Below are 25,771 nucleotides of genomic sequence, written 5' to 3'. Positions count from 1 at the left end.
CTTTAGGCCTACAATTAGCAGCAGAAATTCTTCTAAGATTTTTTAACTTGCATAAAGTGAAGTTGCAGAGGCCAGCTTGCATGTCTTTGTGCAGGCTGACGACCTTGACATTTTGAGGGGGCGGGGCGAGGAGGAGTGACAATCGAGAGGGCGTGGCTTTGACCTCGGTCAATCATAAAACCACACAGCTCAACTTTGTTCTTCCCCACTCACAACCGGAGTCGCAAGACAGACTGAGGCTTCTCACTTACGGTAAATACCTTCAATAACTAAATGATTTCAGACAGCGAGGGTCAGGGCCTCAGCAACAGGCGGCATGGCTTGATTTAGATCACTTGGGAACAAACTGCATGGGTTTGATTGAACCCTGTTTGAAAGTACATGTGGTCATAAAGTTTATACAAATTCACTTTGTACTAAATTGCTTTATAGTGCACATATTGAGTAGTTTCTAAACCTTCAGATTAACTTGGACTGTGGTCACAGTCCGTCAGTGGAATACTTTTGCTTGTTAATTTTAAACTCTGCTAATCTCGACGCACAATCTTAGAAACTGTCCCTTATTAAGTGAAACTTAATATATGGCATCATAAATGTCGGTTTATCAGTATGTAACAGAATGCATTATTAAAAACTACTCTCTCTCCCTCTCATTTCTCCTTCCAGAGGATTAAGACAACCCAGTCAAAATGGTGAAAGTTGGAATCAATGGGTAAGAGCTCTTTGTCATTCACTCGCCTAACAGAATCAACCAAACTAACACTCAACTTCAACACACGCTAATTAGGGCCAGTATGTGTTCTCTCTGCACCCACAAATCACAATGCCACACCCCTCTCATCTGTGCACACAGCGGGCATTAGTGATTTACTGTAACAGCTGCCTCGGTTAACTTTTAAAAAGCATTATCTGTGCTTCCTAAAGCTTTTTTATTTGTTTGTTTGTGCATTGAAAAATACAACTATTAAAGACATTTAAATTATATACACACTTTCTTTTCCTACATATACTCAAATAAACCGTCAGTTAAGTAAGCGGAACCAAAGCATGTTTAGGATCTAAAAGCTCATACAAGAACCTCTACTAAAAACCCAAGCTATAATTTCATTAAATAAAAATAATTGGGGATAGAAAGCTACACAGATGATCACGGACACTGTAAGTTAGAACTAAAAAAAACAGTGCATTTGTATCTAAAAGAGAATTTAACCACATTACCAGAACAAGGAAGATGCTAAGACTGTCTGTTAGGATATGAGTGAAATTAATTGTTTTAGAAATAAAAGTAGTTAATTGACAGGCTACTAAAAACACACTTCAAAAGAATCAACAGCATTATATCAGCTTAGTATAGCGAAACTCTATAAAACCTGTTTCACTGAATGCTTAAATGTGCCCAAACTGCAGTCTCTCTGCGATTAATTAATAGAGACAACAAAACAAATCTTTTTTTTTTTCTTTTTTTTTAATGGACATGCACCAACCTTCACCGTCACTTGGCTGTTCTCATGTTATTCTTGAACTCTGAACTTTGGTCCCTCAGCAGATAACAATGTGGGCAGTGGTTTAGGCATTAGGCACATTCACCAGGGGATTGTTTTTTCTGCTGTCTATAGCAAGTAGAAGAGGACCTGCATAACTTAAATGTTATTGAACGCACTTATTGTGACGTTAAATTCTTCCCTCCCTATCTGTTATTATCTCTCCACCCCTCGTCCTCCTCCCCCAGTGTCTGAGCACAGACTGTATCTGTGCCAGGATTTTGGACCTGTGGTTAAAAAGTAACTCAGCCGCTGATCAAACAGTGCATTGCCGTCACCAGGATTACCACATTCAAGCTCCATTTCGACTTTAGCCCCCAGAGAGGAGAGTGAGAGCTGTGCAACCATAAGATGTGCAACACACACACCTCCCTCTGTCCCTCCTCCTGAACCCTGCCCTTTCTTCAGCTGTGCTTTCAGGTCTCCTGGGGACTTTATGTATCCCACACAAAGGACAAAAGCGGTAATGGAAAGTAGGCCATGCTTTGGTTTAAGTTAATGTCAAAATCCCAAGTTTGCATATTCATGACTGATTTTCAGACATTACATTACATGTCATTTAGCTGACGCTTTTATCCAAAGCGACTTACAATTACTATATATCAGAGGTCGCACACCTCTGGAGCAACTAGTGGTTAAGTGTCTTGCTCAGGGACACATTGGTTGATGTATCACCGTGGGAATCGAACCCAGATCTCCCACACCAAAGGCATGTGTCATATCCACCACATGGAGCTTCATTTCACTAATTATGGAACATAATGAGGATCACCCAGTGACTTTGGTCAGAGTTGAATGGTGTCATACCCCCATCTAGAGGCCAGATTAAGAAACAACCCTGTTCACTTTTCAGATTTGGCCGCATCGGGCGTCTGGTGACCCGTGCTGCTTTCACCTCCAAAAAGGTGGAGATTGTGGCCATCAATGACCCTTTCATCGACCTGGAGTACATGGTAAGTGATGATTGTTTGAAATCAACACCAGCCATCTCCAACATGATTGTAAATGTAGTTAAACTTTAGATGATGGTTGGTGGCTTTTTCAGTTCTTTTACACACTTGGGAAGTTATGTGGAAGATGAGAATCACTTACGAATATGATAAATTTAAATGTTCATGTAATTTCCAGATGAGGAGAGTGCATTAAGGGATCTTGCGTCTACGCACACTGGCTAAATTTAAATATGTAATGAAGGCTTTTGTAATCTGTTTTTTTTTTTTTTTTTTTAAATCGGATTTAATTTCAAATCATCCCTTCTGCTTTTGTCAGATATCCATAATTTGGTGAAAACTGTCTCCCTCCTCTTCACATGTTTTCTTTTAGGTCTACATGTTCAAGTATGACTCCACCCACGGCCGCTTCCATGGTGAGGTCAAGGTTGAGGGTGACAAGCTGGTCATCGATGGACACAAAATCACCGTTTTCCACGAGTGAGTTCGCTAACCAGGCGTTAAAAAGCATTTCAGTTTAATTATAATTTCAGACATTAGCAAAAGAGAACGGCGTAAGCATGTATTGTGACTAACTTTACTTTTCTGTCTTTTCTTCAGGAGGGACCCCGCTAACATCAAATGGGGGGATGCTGGAGCCCAGTACGTGGTTGAGTCCACTGGTGTGTTCACGACCATTGAGAAGGCCTCTGTACGTATCTAAATCCTGTCTCAAACTCTTGAATAAAAATAATTTTGACATGTGACGTGCAATTGACAAAAAAGGACATAGATTAAATACTATTTCAAAACACATTGCAGGCTCACTTGAAGGGTGGTGCCAAGAGAGTCATCATCTCTGCACCCAGCGCTGACGCTCCCATGTTCGTCATGGGCGTCAACCACGAGAAGTATGACAACTCCCTCCAGGTTGTTAGGTAAGAACCAGGTTTCTTTGTTTTTGTATATTTAAGTGGTTTGAAATTCATATTATTATTATTATTATTATTATTATTATTATTTAGTGTTTCACTCATTGTACATCTGCTTCTGATGTGTAAAAGATATAGGTTGAACTTTGTTGTGCTTTTAAACTAGTGCCTTTTTTATTTTGAAAATTCTCCATTAACTGACGCAGTTACATTGCCTCTCCATAGCAACGCTTCCTGCACAACCAACTGCCTGGCCCCCCTGGCCAAGGTCATCAACGACAACTTCGTCATCATTGAGGGCCTGATGGTGAGGATTTAAACACTCCTGGGAACAATCTGGTAGAGAGATGCTCAGCAGCCCCTTAACCAGATTACAAACAGCCCAAAACACAAACATAGAGGTGGGGGGGTTTAGTCATATTTAATCATCCTCCTCTCGTGTCTTTGTCCATCAGAGCACAGTTCATGCCATCACTGCCACCCAGAAGACTGTGGACGGACCCTCCGGCAAGCTGTGGAGGGACGGCCGTGGTGCCAGCCAGAACATCATTCCCGCCTCTACTGGTGCTGCCAAAGCTGTCGGCAAAGTCATCCCTGAGCTCAATGGGTCAGTGCCAATAAGTTTATTGCAATATACTATGTTATTGTATGAACATGACTTGCACTAAAACCAGTGAATTTCCTATGTGATTTACCTACTCTGTATTTCACAGCAAGCTGACCGGCATGGCCTTCCGTGTCCCCACCCCCAACGTGTCCGTGGTTGACCTGACAGTCCGTCTGGAGAAACCCGTGAGTGACCATAAACTAGAAGCATTCATGACATTTAACAAACTAAAATGTATTTTTACTTAAGTCGGGTATTTGATGTTCAAACAAAACCAGCAATTATTACTTTATCCTAATAAGTATTACCCGTGTAGACTACAGTACATATGTTCATGGTAATAAGGCACTGTAGTTTATTAAGTTAATGTTGCATAGCCCATCCTACTGTCATAACCGCTAAGTAGCACACAAAATGCGTCTTAATCCATGGCTGAAAATAATCTCCAATAAATTTGTTTAGCATCGCATCCAAATAAGAATTTTAGCACCAAATCTATATCTTGCATGTATTCCCCATCTTCTAAGTCTCTTTTATGTATGCTCTGTCATGTCAATGTTGACCTGTTTTGTGTCTTGCTTACATATATTCATGTACATTTCAGTAGAAACCCATAGGTCTGAGGGTTACAGATTGGAAGTCAGAAAGTATTGAGAGATTGATTGTGGATTTTAAGCTTTTCATGAAATTTGTAGACAATAATAATTTTGGAATAACACCAGGTTGTCCTTTTTTAATGTTTGAATTTTAACAGGCCAAATACGAAGACATCAAGAAGGTTGTGAAGGCCGCAGCTGATGGACCCATGAAGGGCATTCTGGGATACACAGAGCACCAGGTACGTGTTTCTTTCTTATAACTGATCTTTAAACTGTTTTCGATCAGTATTCTTGTTAACGTGGCGTTCTCTCTCTTCGCTCTCCTGCAGGTCGTCTCCACAGACTTCAACGGTGACGCCCGCTCCTCCATCTTTGATGCTGGTGCTGGCATCGCCCTCAATGACCACTTTGTCAAGCTGGTCACATGGTACGCCTTCAGCATGGATTACTGTCATATCGAAATATCTGTTTTCAGTGATGCATGTTAACTCCTTTTTTCTTGCTTCTTAACCAGGTACGACAACGAGTTTGGGTACAGCAACCGTGTCTGCGACCTGATGGCCCACATGTCTACCAAGGAGTAAACCAACCAGCCGATCGCTCGTCACTGCACTATGCCACATTCTCCTGATACCGGAGTCATACATACGCAATAGAGCATTGTGTTATCTATGACGCTGCCTGTTTCCTTAGTGATAGTTGACTACAACCAGATGCCTGAGGAAAGGTCCCACAGAAACAAACGAAAAGATTTAAATTGGTGACCAATTCTTTTTTTGTATTTGTTCCCGGTTCTGTTCTTGTGTGAGATGGAGTGAAGGTGTGAGTCCTTGTCTGTAGTATTGAATTACTGCAGTCAGTTTTGGAATAAAGTCCTCTGTGAGAATCCCACCGTCCTATTCTCTTTTGTCACTGCACAGAAACAAAATCTATATAAAAGCTGCTCCGCTGGGGTTAATGCTGATATCTGCAGATTGATTCTTATGTAGGTCAATGACATTAGCAAACCCTTGCAAGAGGTATTTATCCATAGATCACAATTTTCCTCCTTTGGGAATACACGGGTGGCTCTTGATTGCATGGAATCTTAAATAGGTAAAACTGTAGGGGATAATTTCTGCTCAAAGCAATCTTTGCACCACATCCCTTTTTATAAAACTGTCTCATACCCAGTCCATCTGTATTGGTCACTTGTCTGAATCGCTGGGAGCTGTTCAAGAATTACACAAGTTCCACTGATCGACTTGAAAGAGAAGGATTTGTTTAAATAACACCATTACATATGAATTTTCTCAAGAGGAACAGCGTATAGGATTTTTAATGGTATTTTCCTTTTTTAACTTCCTTTTGAGTTTTCCTGAAAATGGAGATTTTGTGAAATTAAATGGTTCCTGTGTTAGGATATTGATGGCTTTACAGCAAAGTTGTCATATCAAGACAAATGTGACTAAATTATGAGGAACAGCTCTTACAATAACACCATACAGTTATTGGATGCAGTTTTCAGTGCTCAGTCTTTTTCAATCAGTCCTAACCACAGAAATAAATTGACATATTATTGTTGTGTGCATGTTAATTCAATAAGTCAAATGGAAGATCAGATACCAAAAGTTCACTTTAAACCACACATATTCATTCAGATATCTCAGTATTTTGTGACCCATCTACACTTTATTCTTTAAAATTGAAGCCACAGTCTTCTGCAACACCTGATTAGCTGAAAATATGTTCTATATGTGCGAAACGTGTGTTACTTCACAGATATAATTGAAATGTATTCAAAATTATTCTAAGGGAACATATAGTAGGTGGCTGGAGAGGAGACACAATGCGGGTCAGAGGTTAAGGACTCTCAAATAATCCCCCACCCTCTTTTTCTCTCTCTGTTTCTCTCCCAAACGCTTTCTCAGTTTGCATGCCTCTCTATAATAATCTCTAGGTGTGGTGAAGGGCATGTGATGATGTGGGGCTATTTTAATTCCAAAGGCCAAGGGAACTTTATCAAGATTAATAGTATCCTGGATCCATGAAATAACTGGCCTTTACAAATAAAAATCTGCCTGCCTCTATGGGAATTTAACATAGGGGTGTACTCACTTTTGTTGCCAGCGGTTTAGACATTAATGGCTGTGTGTTGAGTTATTTTGAGGGGACAGCACATTTATACTGTTATACAAGCTGTACACTTAATACTTTACATTGTAGCAAAGTGTAATTTCTTCAGTGTTGTCTCATTAAAAGATATAATAAAATATTTACTAAAATGTGAGGGGTGTACTCACTTTTGTGAGATACTGTATATAATATAATATATAGTATATCTTGGTCAACACAAAAGACCAAACCGGACATTGTCAAATTAAAACAGACAGTTCAGGCCGTCTGAATACAAAACACTTGAACGAAATACTCTTCGCCTCTGTAAACATTACCTACATTTTTTGGTTCGCACAACAGATCAATGAAGCTACAGATAAACAGTTGCTTTGTCTGGGTTAATTGGCTTTCTGTGGAGCAGCGCAAGTGTTCAGGTCGACGCAGAGCAGGAAGGAAGGAAGAAAGAAAGAAAGAAGAAAGACAGAAAGAAAGAATACCTTTATTAGTCCCTAAAGGTGAATATAGGTGACTATGCATTGATCCACTCTGACGCTCTCTGGTCAAGCTCACGTCATAACTGGTATTTTAAAGAGCAAAGTTGAAGTCACTTCATTCTTTTCCTCATTATTGCTCTTTCTCCAGGTATTGCATCAGTGCTGGGCAATGGCACAGTGTTGTTAGTCTACTGTCGGAAAAGAAAGAAGCTCAGACCACCAGAGCTCATGACCATCAACCTGGCTCTCTGTGATCTTGGGAGGGCCATTTTCCTTCATTTCCAGGTACAGAATACTTTGTTATCAACCAATAAATAGCCAGGCATGAATCCAGGGTGATGACACTGTAAGTATAAATACAAACAACATATAGGCCCCCAGCCATTTGTCAGAGACAGAAGGTGATGATCCATTAAGCCGGGAGACTAAAGCCCTTTCTTTCAGTCTGTGTCATGCCTGGGTGTTTGGGGAGACAGGGTGCCTTTGGTACGGCATTCAGGGCTTTGTGTTTGGCATTGGCTCTCTGCTCACCACCTGTCTCATCTCTCTGGACCGTTGCCTGAAGATCTGCTGCTTAAAATATGGCAAATCTCCCTAATATGTACAATCCACACAGGCATGACTCTTCCTGAATTAATTGGAGCATTTCTTGCCACACGCTTTTACACAGACCTCACTTACACAATATAGATATTCTAGTCTGTTCAATACCCTCCTTTCTCATAAAAAATGTACTGATTTTAAATTAAATTAAACATGCTCAAGAAAATGTTAAAGTGAAATAATAATAATAATAATAATAATAATAATAATAATAATAATAATAACTTTTATTTATATAGCGCCTTTCATGAAACCCAAGGACACTTTACAGAATTACAGTGGCTATACTAAGGGAGGTTGTAGGCTGTGATGAACAAGTGGTGTTTCAGGAGAGATGTTAAGGCTTCAAGGGGTTGTCAAGACAACCCATGAGGTTGAGTGTCCAATATGCTTACACATGAACACCCTGCTTAAATAGTCACAGGTTCATTATGTGGCTTCATGCTTCTTGCCCCTCTAGGCCAATGGATTGAGAGACGCCATGTGTATCTGTCCATAGCGCTGGTGTGGGTTTACACATTGTTCTGGGCCTTGCTGCCTGCTTTTGGCTTTGGAAGTTATGGAGCAGAACCTTATGGGACCAGCTGCACCATCAACTGGTAATCTCTGATTTATGTTAAAGTGCTGCTTGATCCTCTATTGTTTATGGCCACAAAAAGTCCCCAGATCTGGCCTGTGTGGCCTTGTATTCTTCATGCATTTGCAGACAAACATGTGAGCGATAGCCAGTCTGCCTGTATCTCTATTTCAAGGTGGAAAATGAGGTAATCTCTAAATGACAGAATCTATATTTTCCTCATCCTGGTATTATGCTTTGGATTTCCTGCACTCACCATCGTCGCTTCATATTTGGCTCCTTCTGAAGGTGAGAACAACAGCTGCTTCATGACACAAAAAAGGAGGGTCTGGGAGCTGTGTCTGTATTTATTTTGTTCAAATGTATTAGTCACTCCTTTACAGTCAAAATGTGTAGAATATATAGATTGCAACTCTGGCACCCTCTAGTGATAGTATTGAAAAGGACACTGTGGCAGACAGAAATGTATACACCACTACCTCCTACCCGCCTCATGAAGTTTGGCCATTAAGCTATTTTTTACAGGAGCAGATTGTTTGACAAACTTAAATTAGGTACATATAATAAACAGCTAAAAAAGAATAACAGCAGCTGGCCAGTCACAGATGAGGAACCACACAGACTTTTGCATACATGTAAACCAGTTTACAGGATCGTTAATACAAAGACACATCCAGGTCTTAAAGTGCTCATATTATGCTTTTTCCCTTTCCTTTATTGTGTTATATATCTTTTTGTGCATGTTATAAGTTTACAAAGTGAAAAAACCAAAAGTCCACCCCAAAGGGACTTACCATCTCCAACAGAAAACACTGTTCACAAACTGCTCCAAACAGCTCTATTGTAGTCCAGCCTTTACTTCCGTGACAAACATGCGTCACTTTGTAACACACGTTATAATGCTTGCCTAGCTGCTAGCATGCCTCACCCGGTAGCTAAAACAGAGAGCTCAACACACAGGGTGAAAAGAGGAGCTGCAGCAATGTGCAGTACAACAAAAATATGGTGTTTTCTGAAAATTAAACCATGTAAACCTATTCTGATATAACCTCTAAATACAATTATGAACCTGAAAATGAGCATAATATGAGCACTTTAACAAGCACAGTATGAACTGAAATTATCAGTCCCCTCCCCCAAAACTTCACTAAATGGTCCAACAGAGGAGCACCTTCTCTAAGAGGCTCCGACAGCTTCGATGTCGTACGGACCGCTACAAGAAATCATTCCTACCACAGGCAATAAAATAAAACACCTCATCACTGGGTGCTAGATAAGACTATCACATCTGCACTAAGTGCAACTTGCACAGTAGGTTTATCTACATTTTTATCATTACTAGTTAAGCAGTTGTACATTTTGTAAAATATTTAAATATTTGTTCTTGTATTCTATCCTATTATTTCATGTATATTGTATGTATGTATATTGTATCCTATTATTTCATGTATATTGTATCCTAGTATTTCATGTATATTCTGTGCTGTGTGACTGATATTTTGCTGCTGCTGTAACACTGTAATTTCCCATTTTTGGGATCAATATCTATCTATCTATCTATCTATCTATCTAAATGGGCTTAAAGCAACAAAAACTCTATCAGAATAATTTAAAAGACGCTATAATTGAAATTAGAAATTATTCACATGATGGCTATATATACATATACGGGAGTTTTATATATGTCATGTTGCCCTTGTAGGAATAAAATAAAGTGCTTGTGAATTGTGGTATAATAAAATGTTGCTTCTGTTTTCAGGTCTACAGATCTAATCACACTCACACTAGCAAAAACCTGAGACTTACAAAGGTAAACCCTATGAGGATAATTTTCAGATTCCTTGATACACATCCTGCAGGAAAAATAAAGCTGTATGTTTATTTTAGATGGCTGCTGTGGTGTGCACCACGTTCTTCCTGGCCTGGATACCCTATGCCACAGTGTCTCTGATCTCTGCACTCATAAGCAGAGATGAACCAGAGGCATCTTTACAGACTGTGGTGGAGGAGTCTACTGGTATGGCCTCAAGCGCTCCAAATGCTTCAAAGATCCTGGACATCCTCTCACTGTTTAACTGGACAGCTACAGAATATTACAGACAAATCTACCATAATCCTGAGAGCAAGTGGAGTGATGTGAACAACATGAATTCAGCCTCCATCATGCTTAGGTCCACCCTGGACAAAGAAGCCATATCAGTGACCCGGAGCCACCAGCCATTCTCCTGTCTCCCACCTGTAGTCACCTTGATTCCTGCTATGTTTGCCAAGTCCCACATCATGGTCAACCCTTTAATCTACCAGATCATGAACAAGGAGTTCAGGCATGATGTCTATGTGATGGTGTTTGGCCAAGAGAAGGCAGAGAGGAGGCAAATTCAGGGGAGGAAGGAGAGCTTATGTGAAAGTAAGTAACATGAGCACGTTGACACTGTTTCTTGGGAAAATAGTGCAAATTTAGATTTTTGCAGGGCCATGTTTTAAATCTCTTTTTCTTTTCTTCTCTTTAAGGGAGCTTCCGCCTCTACCACTGCCAGAGCTGGAAGAGGAAAAGGAGCAACCCCATATCCTTTTCTGTGGAAGGAGAAAACAGAAATCTAAAGAAAGAGAATAACCGAGGGAACAGGAGTGGAGGAAGAGGAACAGACTCCTGGGCAGATAATAACTCCGTAGGGGCTGATGCATTGGGCTTTTCCTCCTTTGACACCCGAGGCAACAGGGAGAGACACGGCAGCATCAGCAGACGGATAGATAGATAGATAGATAGATAGATAGATAGATAGATAGATATAGACAGATAGACAGATAGACAGATAGATAGATATAGACAGATAGATAGATAGATAGATAGATAGATAGATAGATAGATAGATAGATAGATAGATAGATAGATATGTGTCCTGTTAAGTTTACATATTCGTGGTCTATCCAGCCAAAATAAATGTGTGATGGTAGGTGTATTCTTCTTGTTCGTATTGTTCTTGTTCTTGTTCTTGTTCTTCTTATTATTTTATCATTCATGTAGGCTACCAATGGCTCCTAATTTTATCCAAATCTAAACAATAAGTATCTTGTACAAAACAAACTCGAACAAAAGGGGTCTTATTGAGTGTTGTATTCCACAGAAAACCAACAGATAATGGAGCGCTACTCTACTCTAGTGTTTACGGTATCCGTGCTCTAATGCTCTTCCAATCCCGCAGCTCTTGCTCCTGCCTGCGGTCACATCTTATTGCCAGAACTTCAGTGACGCGGTGACACTGGATTTCTGTGTTATTCATTCACGCTCTGCGTCATTTTCTTCGTTTAATTACGTTTATTTTGCAAAACATCTCTTACCGAGAGGCGCCGCATTTTGTATCCTTGGTCGCAGCCCATTTGGAGCCGCTTTTGGATGTTTTGTTGCGGACGGTTAGAGAGCACTGATCATCAGCCGGCGTTAAGACCTCTCAGCTTTAAGAATAAGATTCTTATTTAGAAACGGTTAGCTATATAATCAGGTAGGTAGGCTACTGGCGTTTTGTGCACACGTCTTTCTACGCTTAACAGCTACTTATTATTGATCCGTTTTATTCTGTTGTAGCAAGACAATTCCCGTCCGTGTTCATGCCAGATCTGCAGCGCTTTAGTTTTCCATACCATAGCATGAATCCTTTGTTGGGTGCCAACACGCATCTCCAACAGCATCAGAGTCAAGCTCCCGGACACCCGGACTCTCCTTCAGGACTCCTGTCAGACGCCGTTTTCGGTGGACCGGACCCGACGTCCTTTTTTCTGGGTGAGCAGCACGGGCAGGGGCCTGATCATCCGGGGCCTGACTTCACCGCACCCTCACAGACCTCACTTTACCTCCACCACAACCACAGTCACTACCAGCACCGCGCTGTGCCACATCCCCCCGCAGCCATGGCTCTCAGAAACGACTTGGGATCCAACATCAGCGTCCTGAAAACTCTCAACCTGAGGTTCAGATGCTTTTTGGCAAAAGTACACGAATTAGAGCGCAGGAATAAGATTTTAGAGAAGCAGTTGCAACAGGCGCTGGATGACAACTGCTGTCAAGGTGGATGCTGTAAGGGCAGGGGGCACACCCAGGAGGCAGGTGTACAGACCGGATTTGTCGAGACCATCCCGCTCAAGCCCGGATCCCTCCCCTTCCACAACACCAACAACTCAGCCAGGAGGCCTACAACACTGTTCACACCGCCACTCACAACAGCATCCGCAGAAAACTCCAGTTCAACCCAAACAAATGCCACTTGTAACCCAGCCATCACCATCAGCCAGGCCTCTCCCTGTGTGGACTCCCCTGGCTCTGGCTCTAAAAGTTTCTCCAACACCAGCGCAGGCCCGGGGAGCTCCACCAACCCCCCTCCACGGTTCCTCCCAGGCACCATCTGGTCCTACAACCACACCCGCAAGTTTGGCCCTGGTGCAGAGCGTCTGACCAGCCCAGGAGTATCCTGGGTGCACCCTGACGGAGTCGGGGTCCAGATTGACACCATCACCCCTGAGATAAGAGCCCTGTATAATGTACTGGCCAAAGTGAAGAGGGAGAGAGATGAGTATAAACGCAGGTAAATAGAGTGAACCCCTTTTATTGCACTTGTAACAGGCCCTTCAGGGGGCTTTCTACTGAGCATGAGGATGTACTTTAGTTTTCTTAAGTGTGTGTAATGCTTTAGAGCAGTGAGCAGAGCTGTAAAGCAGCTGCAGACCAGCTGTCTCCAACAAGCAGAGTCAGCACAAACCCTCACCGTCCATCACCGCCAGTCTGACCCTGCACCCACTTCATATCTGACCACAGAGGCAGGTGCTGCTGCTAGAAATACACCCAACAAATAAACACATCACAAGCTAAATATAAAGAAGAATGAAGGTCAAAGCGTTGTAGGGACGTGTAAAGATCAGACTGTTGAACAAATGTTACCTTCAGAGCTCATGAAGCTGCCCAGATGACTCAGCCATGGGTGGCTTAGTTTACAGGAATATTAGGTAAAATCCATCCTGAAATAGAGCTCATCTTGATTATACAGCAGATCTTTATTTTATGAAACTGAACAAGCCTCTGAAGATGAAAGACCGTAATGATTAAGCTATCTAACAGAAAATCCTGGAGGTGGTCCTGTTAGGCCAATGTAAATATTGAAACAAACCCTATGATGCTTTAACAGCACCCATAGTGATTTTACTCAGCGATATGGCCATTTATGATGTACGTAAGCTTTACAATTTAGGTTAGATCTACAGCTGAAATGATTAGTTGATTATTTTTGTAATTTAGTAATTGTTTCAGTTATTTGTTAAGCAACAAGGGCAAACAGGCAACCGAATTGTGATGGGCACTTTACATCATTTTCTGACATTTTATAGACAAAACAAAGAATCAAGAAAATAATTGGCAGATTACTTGACAATGAAAATAATCGTTAATTGCTGCTCTAGGATCATGTAACATCTCAAACACAACTTCTGAACCCACAATCACTCCATCGCCAGTGCACCAGTTCTAATGTGGATGCTCTGGTTTCCAGTTTAGGATGACAGCTGTCTGTGTTGTAGATCACTGCAAGAACACAGTGTGAACTCTCCTATGGTGTTTTTTTTCTTGACATCATTGGAGAAAACAACCCACATCTGTTAAATCCTAGTGTGAATTTGAAGGACATGCAACAGTTTTGGATTACGTATTATCTGTCCTGAGTGAACTACAGTAACCCCCATGGTCCAGCACATTCATCACTGAATTCCCTCATATTATGTCCAAATGAGCAGCCATGCATTCTTCACAGAAGAGATCCTGAACACAGTATAGTGAGCTCTTTGTGAATGAGGCAGAATGATGTCAATTACTAAGATTGTGTGACATAAGACATATTTAATTGTATGTGGAGACTTGAGACTGAATGATTTACTGACCTGAAAAAGTGGACATTTTTTTGTCCCTACCTGTGAATCAAGGTGTGTGACATACAGTACCGTTTCCCACTTAGTGTTCAAATCAGTTTCTGTTCAGCCCTATGTAAGGGGTCTGAGCTGTTTCTCAGCCTCTGTGAGCTTACTGTAGGTATCAGTTTACCTTTAGACAATAGGGGCATTACAGTGAAACTCATGGCCATTACCTATGCAGTCAAATATTTATATTTATATTTAACAGATCCCAATTTAATAATGAAATGTCTGTTGCCCCTGTGAGTCATTTATTAATTTAATTCTTAAAGCTTTTGGTGCATTTAGCTTTTCTTTCCAACTGTGGTTTTACCCTTCTCTGGCTCTTTTGTACATTCATATTTGCTTTTTTTTTAATTCAAGGACAACTTTCTCCCCCTGCTCCCCCTTTACCCTCCCTCAGTCCCTGCCCCTCATGCCCCCACTCTGTCCACCACACTTTCATGTTCTCTTTCTCACATAAACCCCAGACAATCCCACACACTGAACACTTCCTCTCCCTCTCTCATGCTCTCTACCTCTCTTCTCTCCCACTGCGCATCCCCCTCTCCACACTCCACACAGTATCTGCAATGCAGCATGCACTGCAAGCTGTAACTGTTGGATGGGGGCTTGGCTTGCAGAAGGAAGCACTTTTCGTCTTTCTGTTCGCTCTCACCTTACTGATCAAACAAGCATCCTCTACGACAACAACAACAACTCCTGTTTCATGACTCAGTTTCTTTCAGATTAAGTATTCCCAAAGGTGTCGATGTGCCGCAGCATTCTGCATTTAAAACAGCATTTATATAAGAGGCTACAGACTCTGCAGTGAGTGGATTTCCCCTGGGCACGTGTGCTGTATGAAGTCACTGAATCTGAGATCACATACAGGATCTGTGCTCAGGCTTTTAAATGTATTGGGCCAGTCGTCCTAGCTGCACCATAGTTGCACACAATCAGTGAGTGAATAAGCAAATCAATCACTCACACTTTTCCCATTTACACCTGATTGTTTCATTCAACTTGTATCCAGATTTGTATCCTAATATGATTTAATTAAACTGCATTTACGTTTTATTGTCAGATCCACAGGCACACATATTTGACAACCAGCCTTTTATGTCATTCCTCTTTTTGTAAACTGACTGCTGACTAATTCCGAAGTTGCAGTTTTATGGGATGATTTTAATATATTTCCTTGTAAACAAACAAAAGTTATATTTACATTCAGTGTTACTCACTAAAACACATTAGTGTATCCTTGAGGTCTGACAAATGTGTTGACTTTTGCAAAGCCTGTTAGCATTTTACATCCAGCATTGCTGTCTTCTTCGTCTTTGCTGTCACATTGCTGCATATCTTAATGTGTTACTGCCAACTGTAGATCAGCATCGTGAATCCTGGACAGTAATGTCATGTGATACAATATATATTGTTATCATAGAGTACTGGTTTGGCAAGACAGATGCACTTAAAATTGTATAACATTTAGCTAGAATGCATTTCAGCCCTATTGACTTTTCAACCTCCTGAAATACTTCAGTCATGGATCCCTTCATAACTGCCTTTCTAAGTGGGTCTGGAAGATGCATAAATGGATCCTGTGCACATGTGAATCCAATGGTCTGTATGTTCCCTGTCTGTTTACATTACAAGTCACTAAAATGTTGTTTACCTATATCTGTGTGTCTCTAAGATGGGAAGAAGAATACACTATGAGGATGGATCTGCAACAGAAAATTGGGGACCTACAAGAGGTAACGTGTGTGTGAGTGTGTGAGTGTGTGAGTGAGTGAGTGAGTGAGTGAGTGAGTGAGTGAGTGAGCGAGCGAGTGAGTGAGTGTAGGTGTGTAGGTGTGTAGACATAGCTGGAGACCAACAACGATCAGCATTAAGCTCTCACTCTGCTGGCAAATAGAGCTTTGTTATTTTTATCAGACTGTCACCTACTGTCAGGTTACCATATTTGTGCTTCCTGCAGCTGTGTGGTTTGTTGATTTCCTGTGTGTGTGTGTGTGTGTGTGTGTGTGTGTGGTTGGCTAGGTGTGTAAATGCGTGCACATGTATTTTTGAGTTTAAACATACGTGTGCTATTGCCAGGAATCTGCACCTGACCTAGTTTAGCAGGCAGCACCACATCAACAGGAGACCACATGCAGTAAAACACCACTTGAGACTGAAAAGGGTCCTGTTGTAGCACATAATGAATAAGTCAACAGGGAGAAGAGACAATTACAATGCTATCAGACAAATCTAGAGCTCGTCAGAGGAGATGATGCATTTAAGATTTATAATGTTTTTGTGCACTTTGCTGATATAGGCTTTTGTTTTATTAATGTCCGTTGCTTGCATAATGTCACCTGTAATTTCCAGTAAAGAGATGCGGCAAGACGTGGGTGTCGGCATGTGTGTTCTTTATGGCTTCCTTCATGTGTGCAGGACCTGCAGGAGAGTGAAGGCTGTCAGGACGAACTGGCACTCAGAGTTCAGCAGCTGAAGGCAGAGCTGGTTCTCTTCAAAGGCCTCATGAGCAATGTGAGCGCAGTACAACCCATTACAGTCACATTCTTCTAGTCATACGTACTCATAGCTATGCACATTAGCAGTAATCATAATGTCTCTCTGCATCTCAGTGGATGGACTGTGGCATCCAACTCTTTAAATAACAAAAGTGAAAGGATATTATTATTTACCCTCATAAAGGGTTAAAAAGTTGTAACTATAGCTTGAGTGTGACATGTGTAACAAAGCTCTGACTCCACAGCATTTTCAGTGTCATTGGACCATTTATTGATACTTTATTGATGAGTAATAAGCAGAGTCCACTAAATCTGCAGAATTTAGCTGACTGTTTTTTTTACTTGGGGTGGAGATGTGTTAACATTCTGAGTTTATTTTAATTTTTTTAATTTATTTAAAATCTGCGGACAAATCTGCGGACAAATCTGCAACATTCTGCGTCAGCAGATTCCGTGTGGTCCTGGTAATAAGACATTAATAAGAACAACTATGCCTTGTCATGTTTGGCAGGTGTTTATCCTCTTTCAGCTTTTTCAGCTTTTTAGCTAGGCCTTTAATTCAGGAAGATGACAAAGACCCTGCCAAAGGACCATTTGAACACTTGCCTGCAAAAGGGCTGCAGAGCATCTGGTCCCCAGTCTATTTATTAACAACTTATTAACATGAATACTTGCAGTATTATCAAATAGAAACACATGTGTGTGTAATAGAAACACACGCTCATGCTGGAGGAGGCTATAAAGCAGCCAGAGATGTTTTACAACCGGGCAACCCAACAAATCTATAAAGCATTGGTAATGCATTTATTTACAGCAGTGATTTATTCAATGCAGCAGTAGATAAACATTTTTCTAGTTAGTTTCTCTTCCCTCTGTCTTATCTGGTTCCTTCCACCCTCTCTGTAGAACTTCACAGATTTGGACAGTAAGATCCAGGAGAAAGCCATGAAGGTGGACATGGACATCTGCCGCAGGATTGACATCACCGCTCGTCTCTGTGACGTAGCTCAGCAGAGGAACTGTGAAGATGTGATCCAGATGTACCAGGTATCAGGACTAAATCTGAACAGTTAATGTTATCTGTATTTGTTACATGTGTTATTAAATCCACAGAGTCCTTTCCTGTGGAACTTTGTATATTGATCGTGGTTGTCTGAATCCTGATTGTGTCCCTGCAGGTTCCTAACAACCAATCATCCCTAAACTGCCGCCGGAAACATACTCCTCTGTCCTTCAACGGAAGCGAGTGTGACGAACCTGTCAGCACCTCTGAAAGTGACGGGGGCGGGGTCAAAGACGAAGAGCACTGTGGCTCATCAGCCAATCAGATCAATGAGGAGATGCAGAGGATGCTGAACCAACTGTGAGTGGTCTGACTTTGAAATATGATGAGTATAATGTCATTGTCCTTCAGTCCTGCACTTCCACTAATTATTTTTCAATATGTGTGTATGTATGTGTGTGCATTTATATGTTTTATTTAGGCGTGAATGTGAGTTTGAGGATGATTGCGACAGTCTGGCCTGGGAGGAGACTGAAGAGACGCTGCTTCTTTGGGAGGACTTCCCAGGATGCACTCTGCCTCCTGACCCCACCCACCCACCAGGAGAGGTATTCTGGGGTCGCATGACTCCTTTCAATGAGATCTCTGAGTTCTGATAGCAAATCATATCACATCACATCTACATAGGGTTAGTCGTATACAGCTAATAATAATATTATTTTTTAACAGCTGTATATATGTATATGTATATGTATATGTATATGTATATATATATCAAGTGATGACTGACCTTCACTGCTTTACAGTGGCAGAGCCGATTCAGGACAAAACTTTATAATGATATAATGATAACAAAGCACACAATGTCCCTCCATTCTGTTTCCCACTCTTGTAAAGCCTTTTCTGTTAACAAACTATTCTCTGTGCACACACACACACACACACACACACACACACACACACACACACACACACACACACACACACACACACACACACACACACACACACACACACACACTCCGACAGATGCAGTGTCTGGCTTGTATTGGTGTACAGTGTGTTTGTTTCCAAGAAGTGCATGTAGGTATTTGTTTTCATTTACCGGCTGTGTGGTATTTGAACGAACTGCTCTCCCTTTGAAGGGAGGAGCTGCATTAGTCAGTGAAATTTGAGCTGATAGGAGGATGAAACCAGCTGTTTCTTAATTGTTGTGTAACTTCACTTAGTGTCTGATTGTGTGATTAGCACACAAACACACGTTCTGTTTCCTGCTACATTTTATCACATGCATATCCAAATCTTCACAAACATACTCAAAATCTCTCTCTTCTCTCTTTGTCACTACCAGGAGGACTGTCTGGAAAAGGTGATTAATGACACAGAATGTCTTTTCAAGTCCAGAGAGAAGGAATACCAAGAGACAATTGACCAGATTGAGGTCAGACACTGCACACTCTGTATTTTAACATTTTAAATATGTTAAACGATTTCCCTGCTCATATATGTTGCCTGTCTTTCTTTTTATCAGTGTTACTCAGTGTTATTTGTTTATTTTCATGTCCGTAAATGAAAATAATAATAGGTAAGCTATTATTATTTTCATTGTGCACTGAGAGCCCAATACCACAGCATTTCTTGTGTATTGTGCATGTGCATGAGGTTTGTGCAGCAGTTTGTTGCAAATAATTTACATAATGACTCAGCATTAAGTGATACACAGTTCTTTTGTTTCTGATATGTCCATCTTTTATTGGTGCTTTGATGAATTCCTCAGTCCAGGCTCAAGAGTCCCTTAATGCATTTGTCCCTCCTTTTGGTTGTTAAATTGTATTGTTTCTTTTTTAATATATTCATAAAATGAATGTGCAATCAAACATCTCTTAAAATAATTTTTTCTTCACTTTGACATGACATAAAAGACATAACGCCATATGAAACTCAGCAACAGTAATTTTCCCTGCATGTAGGTTTTGCAGAAGTAAACTATACATACAGTACATACATACACTTGTAAATTAAACTTTTGTAATATGTCCGTCTGCATGTTTTCTGACTTCAGCTGGACCTGGCCACAGCAAAGAGTGACATGAACCGACACCTCCATGAGTACATGGAGATGTGCTCGATGAAGAGAGGCCTGGATGTTCAGATGGAGACCTGCAGGAGACTCATCACACAGAGTGGAGACCGGTAACACACGCTCACACTGGCTTTCAGTCTACATTATCTGTCTGCCAGTCATGTCTGTCCATTTGCTTTTCTTTTAGTAACGCTATATTTTACACGTCCTTTAGTAACACTTTAAGTCCCCTTATACAATTTATAAACAGTATACAAACATTTAATAAATGGCCTGCAACACAATATAATGTACATAGCTATAAGGGTATTTTCAGTGTTTATTAGTATTTGTCAAAAATTATAACTTCTCCTATGAAGACATATTTTATATAATTACAACTGTGTTTCTGTCTGTTTATACACCAGCCTCCACGTATGGGTGCCCACATCAGGAGTTATAGTTGTTATAACAAACACATCAATATGCAACAATAAACCATTTAGTAAATGTTTAGTGTTTATAAATGCTTAGTCTCGCTTTGCCAGACTTTCCTCCACCAAGGCGCTGCGGAGGAGGGTCTGGCTAGTCCACCCAGCATTCCGGGATGGGAGAAAAATGTGCTCTGGTTTATTGGCATTTCTTTAAACCAATCACAATCGTCTTGGGAAGAGCTAAGCACCGTATGGAGCAACGGCGCCTCTGCCAAATAGCCTTGTGAAGGAACTTGTTTTGGTGGAACGTGTACGTTCAAAGGTTGTTTTAGTCGTGCAACAGTAAACTCAGATTGGACAGATAGTCTAGATAGCTGTCTGGATTAACCCTGCAGAGATCTGAGGAGCAGTTAACCATAGTCCTCATAAATCGACCGAAGTTTAAAATGCCAACACAAAGTAAGCCCAAGGCAACGGATATCCAGCCTAAATGAGTGAAATCCGGCGGAATTTCCATCGGCAACGGAGCAATCCCGGAAGTGGAACGTCGAGGATATAGACTAATAAATGCTAAATAGGGGGTCTTAAAATAAAGTGTGATTTGGTACTTATAGGTAAAGGTGTGTATATATTATAGGTCAAACAGAGACAATGAAACTGTTATTTCAGTCTGGTTACTTGGGTTGAGTGTATTGTTGTTGATTTTCAGAGGAATTTTCCTTAAAAGAATTGCTCCATTTAAACCCATGAAAGTTTGAATGTATTACTGACAACTTTATTCTTCACATATGTTGAATTGCATGTTTCCCGGTGAACAAATTTGAGACCTTTGCATGTTCAGCTGACCTTCTGTGCACTGAATAAAAGACCCAGAAACCTTCCATAGAATTTATATTATATATCACAAAATAGTGAAAAATAGTGATTTTCTTTTTCCAGTACCACATAAAAAAAGAAATGAAAAGTGACACATGAGGAATATATTTCTTAATGTTCCAAAATGTGTTTCTGTCTCTAACAGTAACTCTGCGGCACCTGCGTCTGCTGAGGATGGTGACCAGGGAGAAAACGACAGGTATTCGTCCTCTCCGCCTTCCTCCAGTGCTGGGAGATCTTGACACTTCCTCACTCCGGCAGTAACGGGGCCTGTGGTCACGTAACCTCCACTGCATCCAGCTACAGTACCACACTGACGCAATACACACCTGTAACTATGGCAACACCATGTTTACATATGAACCTCTTTTATTTACGGAGTCATATTGTTAATTCTTCCTGCTGTCCATGCAAGTCAACTTTGGTTTGACGAGACCTTTTAGCACTGAAACTATGATTGAGTAGCAGAGCTGGATTGTTGTCATTACTACTTCATGCAGACGTCACTGCCCTGCAGAGGGGAGAGGTCGGACCTTGTCATCTTGTGTTTGACAGCAGAATCTAAAAATGGATTGTCCTGTGAAGATTCAGAAAGTTGAGTATCCTGAATGTATTGTAAGTAAAGGGGCTGATGTTCTTGCAGTGCAGTACACTACAGGAAAGCATAGCATGACTTATTCAATCCAGACACAGTAAAAACACTTGATAACCCGGGCATTGATGCTAATCAAGCAAATACATGTTGTAAGGTTACTTCATAGAGTCCACTCCACACATATTTACAGTCCTGTAATTACCTTCTTTCACTAAACAAACAAAATGCAAAGGGAGCAGACTTAGTCAGTTTGATATTGATAATGATGAGTCTTTAAAGCCTAAAAAGATGTCATGATTCAGCATTGTACTGCCTTACAGCTACAGATTCAGAGCTTGCTTTCCAGAGGCAGAGCAAACATGAAGTCATAAATAAATCATACATCCGTGCTTTATTTAGCAAACATAAAAATTATAAAACACCAAACATTAGCTGTGGAGCAGCAGAGTGGTGTCTCTGAATACCAACATCCCTCCTCCTTCTTGGCAACTTGAATTAGGTATGATCCTGAAAACAGTAAAACTAAAAAATGTTTTGGTCCTCTGTCACAATTCACTTATTTATTTGCTGCAAATTACCTGAATCCAAACTGGATTTTATGGGAGGAATCCACTTTGAAAAAGTATAACCATGTTATTCATTGCTGATGTACTTTGGATTTCTTGGCACACCGAGAGGGAAAACATCAATTTGCCAGTGGGAATTGTTGAAAATGAATTTAGAAAATAACTAACTAGAGCACAGACAAGGTAATTTACAACATTTCATAACAAAGAGAACTCCATCTCAAATGCAGACAAAACTGTTAATGGTGCTTCATAAGAAACAGCAGAGAAGAATGTTTGTCAGTGTCAGAGGGAAGCATGTTTGAGGCAAACGGTTTAAAATGCATTCTCTTGAAGCTGATCTGAAGTCAGTGTTGGCTCTTCGTTCTGCTCTCTGCCAATAAAAGTACTGTGTGATGAAGTGCACTGACACCCAAGTGTCATGTAGCTGTTAGTAATTAGTTTCATTTTCAGCAGTAATGCTTAGATTAGAGTCAGGCCCTGTGTTTTTCGAGCAGAGCTGCATGTTTGAGCAGAATAACTTTTAAAAGAGAACAAAAGGAAATAATGTAAGTTAGCTGTTGAGTGCCAAAATAAAATGGTCAGATTGTAAATCAACAGGTAATTGCTGTAAAAAAGCAAAACAATGTCTAAATATAGCTGCCAAAGCTGTTTCACCAGGGTGCTTGATGTATAAAATAAACCTGTTGTTGAGCCTGTTTGCACAAAGGAAGAGCAAAGCAAAAATGTATATAAAACAATCAGCACTATTGTAAAACATGAAACATACAAATGTCGACACGCTGGAAAAAGAAAACTATATTTCTTCTATTGATATTTCCTCATCTTTTACATGTTGCAGGTGGGGTACTAGATTAATGAATTTAAACACAAACGCATACGTCATTTTAACTTCATTTGTGTTTATCAGGGCACATTCAACCATGAACTTTAACTCAGACACACTGCTAAAGTAAAACATACTGTATGTTAGCATACTGCTGGAAATCATCACTGGCAGGGGAACGCCCCCCACCCATCACTGCTCTATTATCAGACACCGTTGTCTAAATATAGTCCTGGCTGTAGTTTCTTCTGTGTGGTTGTACAAGGTGAAATATTTCTTCTGCTTCTACTACGACTCACACTACAACACGTTGTTTCAATAATAATGATCGTAAGAGGGCAGATTTGAAGCTTATGTAATCTCATGCATGTGTGGCCGTTGGAATTAGCTGAATGCTAATCGCAGTGTTTCCACTACTGTTTGAACACAGAAAGAGGATGTGAGAGATAAATTGTGTGAGACATAAAACACGCCATTTCCCTTTGTATAGTTTTACTTTTACGCACTGAGTGAGTCTCTATGTATGCATGTGCCAGTGTGTATGTTTTTGGGTGTTATGTCTGTATAGCGAGTGTTTTTAAAAAGACTTTTACTGGGGCAAATGTACAACATGAAGAAGAAGGAAACATAACCAGTCCAATTTGATATTGTCTCTATGTTTAGCATTTGAGACTAAGCTGTCTTTTTGACAATAATCACCTCAAAATTGTAAATATTGAAATGATAATGGAGTTCTTTTTTCCATTGGTACCTTTTCTTTATGAGTGTATGTGGTTGCCAAACAAAGTCAATTTAAAAATAACTCAAGTTAAAAACAAAACAAAGCGGAACTTCTGAAATGCAAATGCTTTAGCGAATTGACTGTAAGATGGCTTTGATATTATATGTGTAAAGGAAATATAGCTTTGAATATATACCTGTGTTCAAAGACTGCAAATGAAGAATGTCCACAGTCACACACCTGGAAAGAAACTGAGTTAAGACAAAATTACCTGATTGCTCTATTTAGTTTTTCAATAGAAATGATTCCGGTTAATAATAATAAAAAAAAAAGTTTTTGACACTTCTTAATGTCTTTACAGAGGAGACAAAATATTGAGATTCAGTTACTGTCACAAAACAATTTGATGATAATTCTAAGTGTTGATCAAGTACTCCAGATGTGTGACGATGCAGCTTTAAACACCAAGACAGTAATTAAGGCTAAGAAGCTTGACTGCAGAGCTACAGTATGTAATGTGTCAAGAGAGACTGAAAGAATAAAAGATGCAACTGAGCAACAAGTTCAAGTGATTATTTGCCTTTTATGTCCGCCTAAAGAATTATGGGTCTGTTCACCCAAACTACAAAAAAAGAAAGGGCAATTGAGTTTAGTTTTTTGTTTTAACAGCATTGACTTGTAATTACATTCAAACAAACCAACAGCAGCAACTCTTTCCAGAAACAATGTACCAGATACTGACCAGTCTACAGAAAAAGTGTTGATGCTGAGATCTGCAAGGACACTGTTTGCGAAAGAGATATTGACTGATGAGCTGTTGATTTTTTTATTTAAATGTGACCACAACGAAGGAAACTCACCAACTTTCCATTTTAAAAGTATGTGCAGAGGTGGAGTAATATATTTACTCATGTACTGTACTTAAGCACAATTTTGAGGTTCTTCCATTTTACGCTGTATACTTCTACTCTGCTGAAATTCAGAGGAAAATATTGTACTTTTTACTCCTAAACATTTATTTTAAAGCAAAAGTCACTAGTTAATTTTCAGGTTACGATTTACATCGACACGATTGTTAGCATTCACCAAAGAGATTTCCTTTCTAAACTTCTCAGATGGTTTAGTTTAAATATCTCTTTGAGGCCCAAAGACATAAGATTATCTAATAATTTACACACAGAAAAAGCAAATTGGAGAACATCCCCTATAAATTATAAAGAAAAACGTTTCTGTTTTTCTTATTTCCTCTCCCATTAATCATGCCATGACCCCTCAGATTTATTTTGTGACCAGAGATGGGAAGTAACGAAGTACAAATACTTCGTTACTGTACTCAAGTAGGTTTTTCAGACATTTTTACTTTACTTTACTATTTCGATTTGTGCCGACTTTTTACTTTTACTCCTTACATTTTTAACATGAATATAGGTACTTTCTACTCCTTACATTTTACAAAATTGGCTCGTTACTTTAGTTTCAAATAATTTCAGTGGCGTTACCGTTATTATTTTTTGGAATAAATTGGATTGGATTATTGGATGGGAATATACGTTGCACTTGACGCACCACTACAAGACGACTCGACAGATTTGGCGGCATTCATTCGCGGCAAATCATTGTGGTTTGATGGCGGTAACGTTAGCATAATAGTATGGACGGCGACATGATTGAAAATGAAGAAATGGAGATCCCAGAGATTTGGCAGACAAGCAGCAGGACATTTCCAATCATCCTTGGCCTTATCTGAGAGACATGTTTGAGATAGTAGGCATCAAGAATGACTCCTGGCGAATATGCTGCAAATTGTGCCAACCGAAACACCACGAAAGGTTACTTTTACTTTTATACTTTAAGTAAAT

General features: G+C 40.2%; 3 protein-coding genes across 3 annotated transcripts; all 3 read left to right on the top strand.

Annotated features, from left to right (window-relative positions):
* The first annotated feature begins 10 nt into the window (after window positions 1-10).
* On the top strand, window positions 11-5,496 carry gapdh (glyceraldehyde-3-phosphate dehydrogenase). Its single transcript, XM_031299603.2, has 12 exons — window positions 11-252; window positions 667-712; window positions 2,395-2,494; window positions 2,865-2,971; window positions 3,092-3,182; window positions 3,293-3,408; window positions 3,628-3,709; window positions 3,858-4,009; window positions 4,116-4,194; window positions 4,764-4,847; window positions 4,938-5,035; window positions 5,123-5,496. The coding sequence occupies exons 2-12, from the start codon at window positions 690-692 to the stop codon at window positions 5,190-5,192; spliced, it is 1,002 nt and encodes a 333-aa protein (XP_031155463.1). The 5' UTR covers window positions 11-252; window positions 667-689; the 3' UTR covers window positions 5,193-5,496.
* opn9 (opsin 9) lies at window positions 5,280-11,140 on the top strand. The gene is given in 9 exon segments (XM_036005831.1): window positions 5,280-5,335; window positions 7,310-7,453; window positions 7,455-7,484; window positions 7,644-7,783; window positions 8,263-8,401; window positions 8,555-8,705; window positions 10,139-10,189; window positions 10,267-10,786; window positions 10,891-11,140. Coding segments are annotated over 9 exon segments (1,479 nt in total). The 3' UTR covers window positions 11,139-11,140.
* Window positions 11,141-11,516: 376 nt separating this feature from the next.
* Window positions 11,517-24,468, top strand: iffo1b (intermediate filament family orphan 1b). The gene is made up of 9 exons (XM_031299606.2): window positions 11,517-12,956; window positions 16,007-16,067; window positions 16,750-16,845; window positions 17,736-17,876; window positions 18,008-18,192; window positions 18,314-18,440; window positions 19,184-19,273; window positions 19,895-20,025; window positions 21,350-24,468. The coding sequence occupies exons 1-9, from the start codon at window positions 11,986-11,988 to the stop codon at window positions 21,444-21,446; spliced, it is 1,899 nt and encodes a 632-aa protein (XP_031155466.1). The 5' UTR covers window positions 11,517-11,985; the 3' UTR covers window positions 21,447-24,468.
* The last annotated feature ends 1,303 nt before the right edge of the window (window positions 24,469-25,771 follow it).

This window comes from Sander lucioperca, chromosome 10 (assembly GCF_008315115.2).
Source record: "Sander lucioperca isolate FBNREF2018 chromosome 10, SLUC_FBN_1.2, whole genome shotgun sequence".
Lineage (NCBI taxonomy): Eukaryota > Metazoa > Chordata > Actinopteri > Perciformes > Percidae > Sander > Sander lucioperca.
This window is presented reverse-complemented; position numbering and strand designations above follow the sequence as displayed.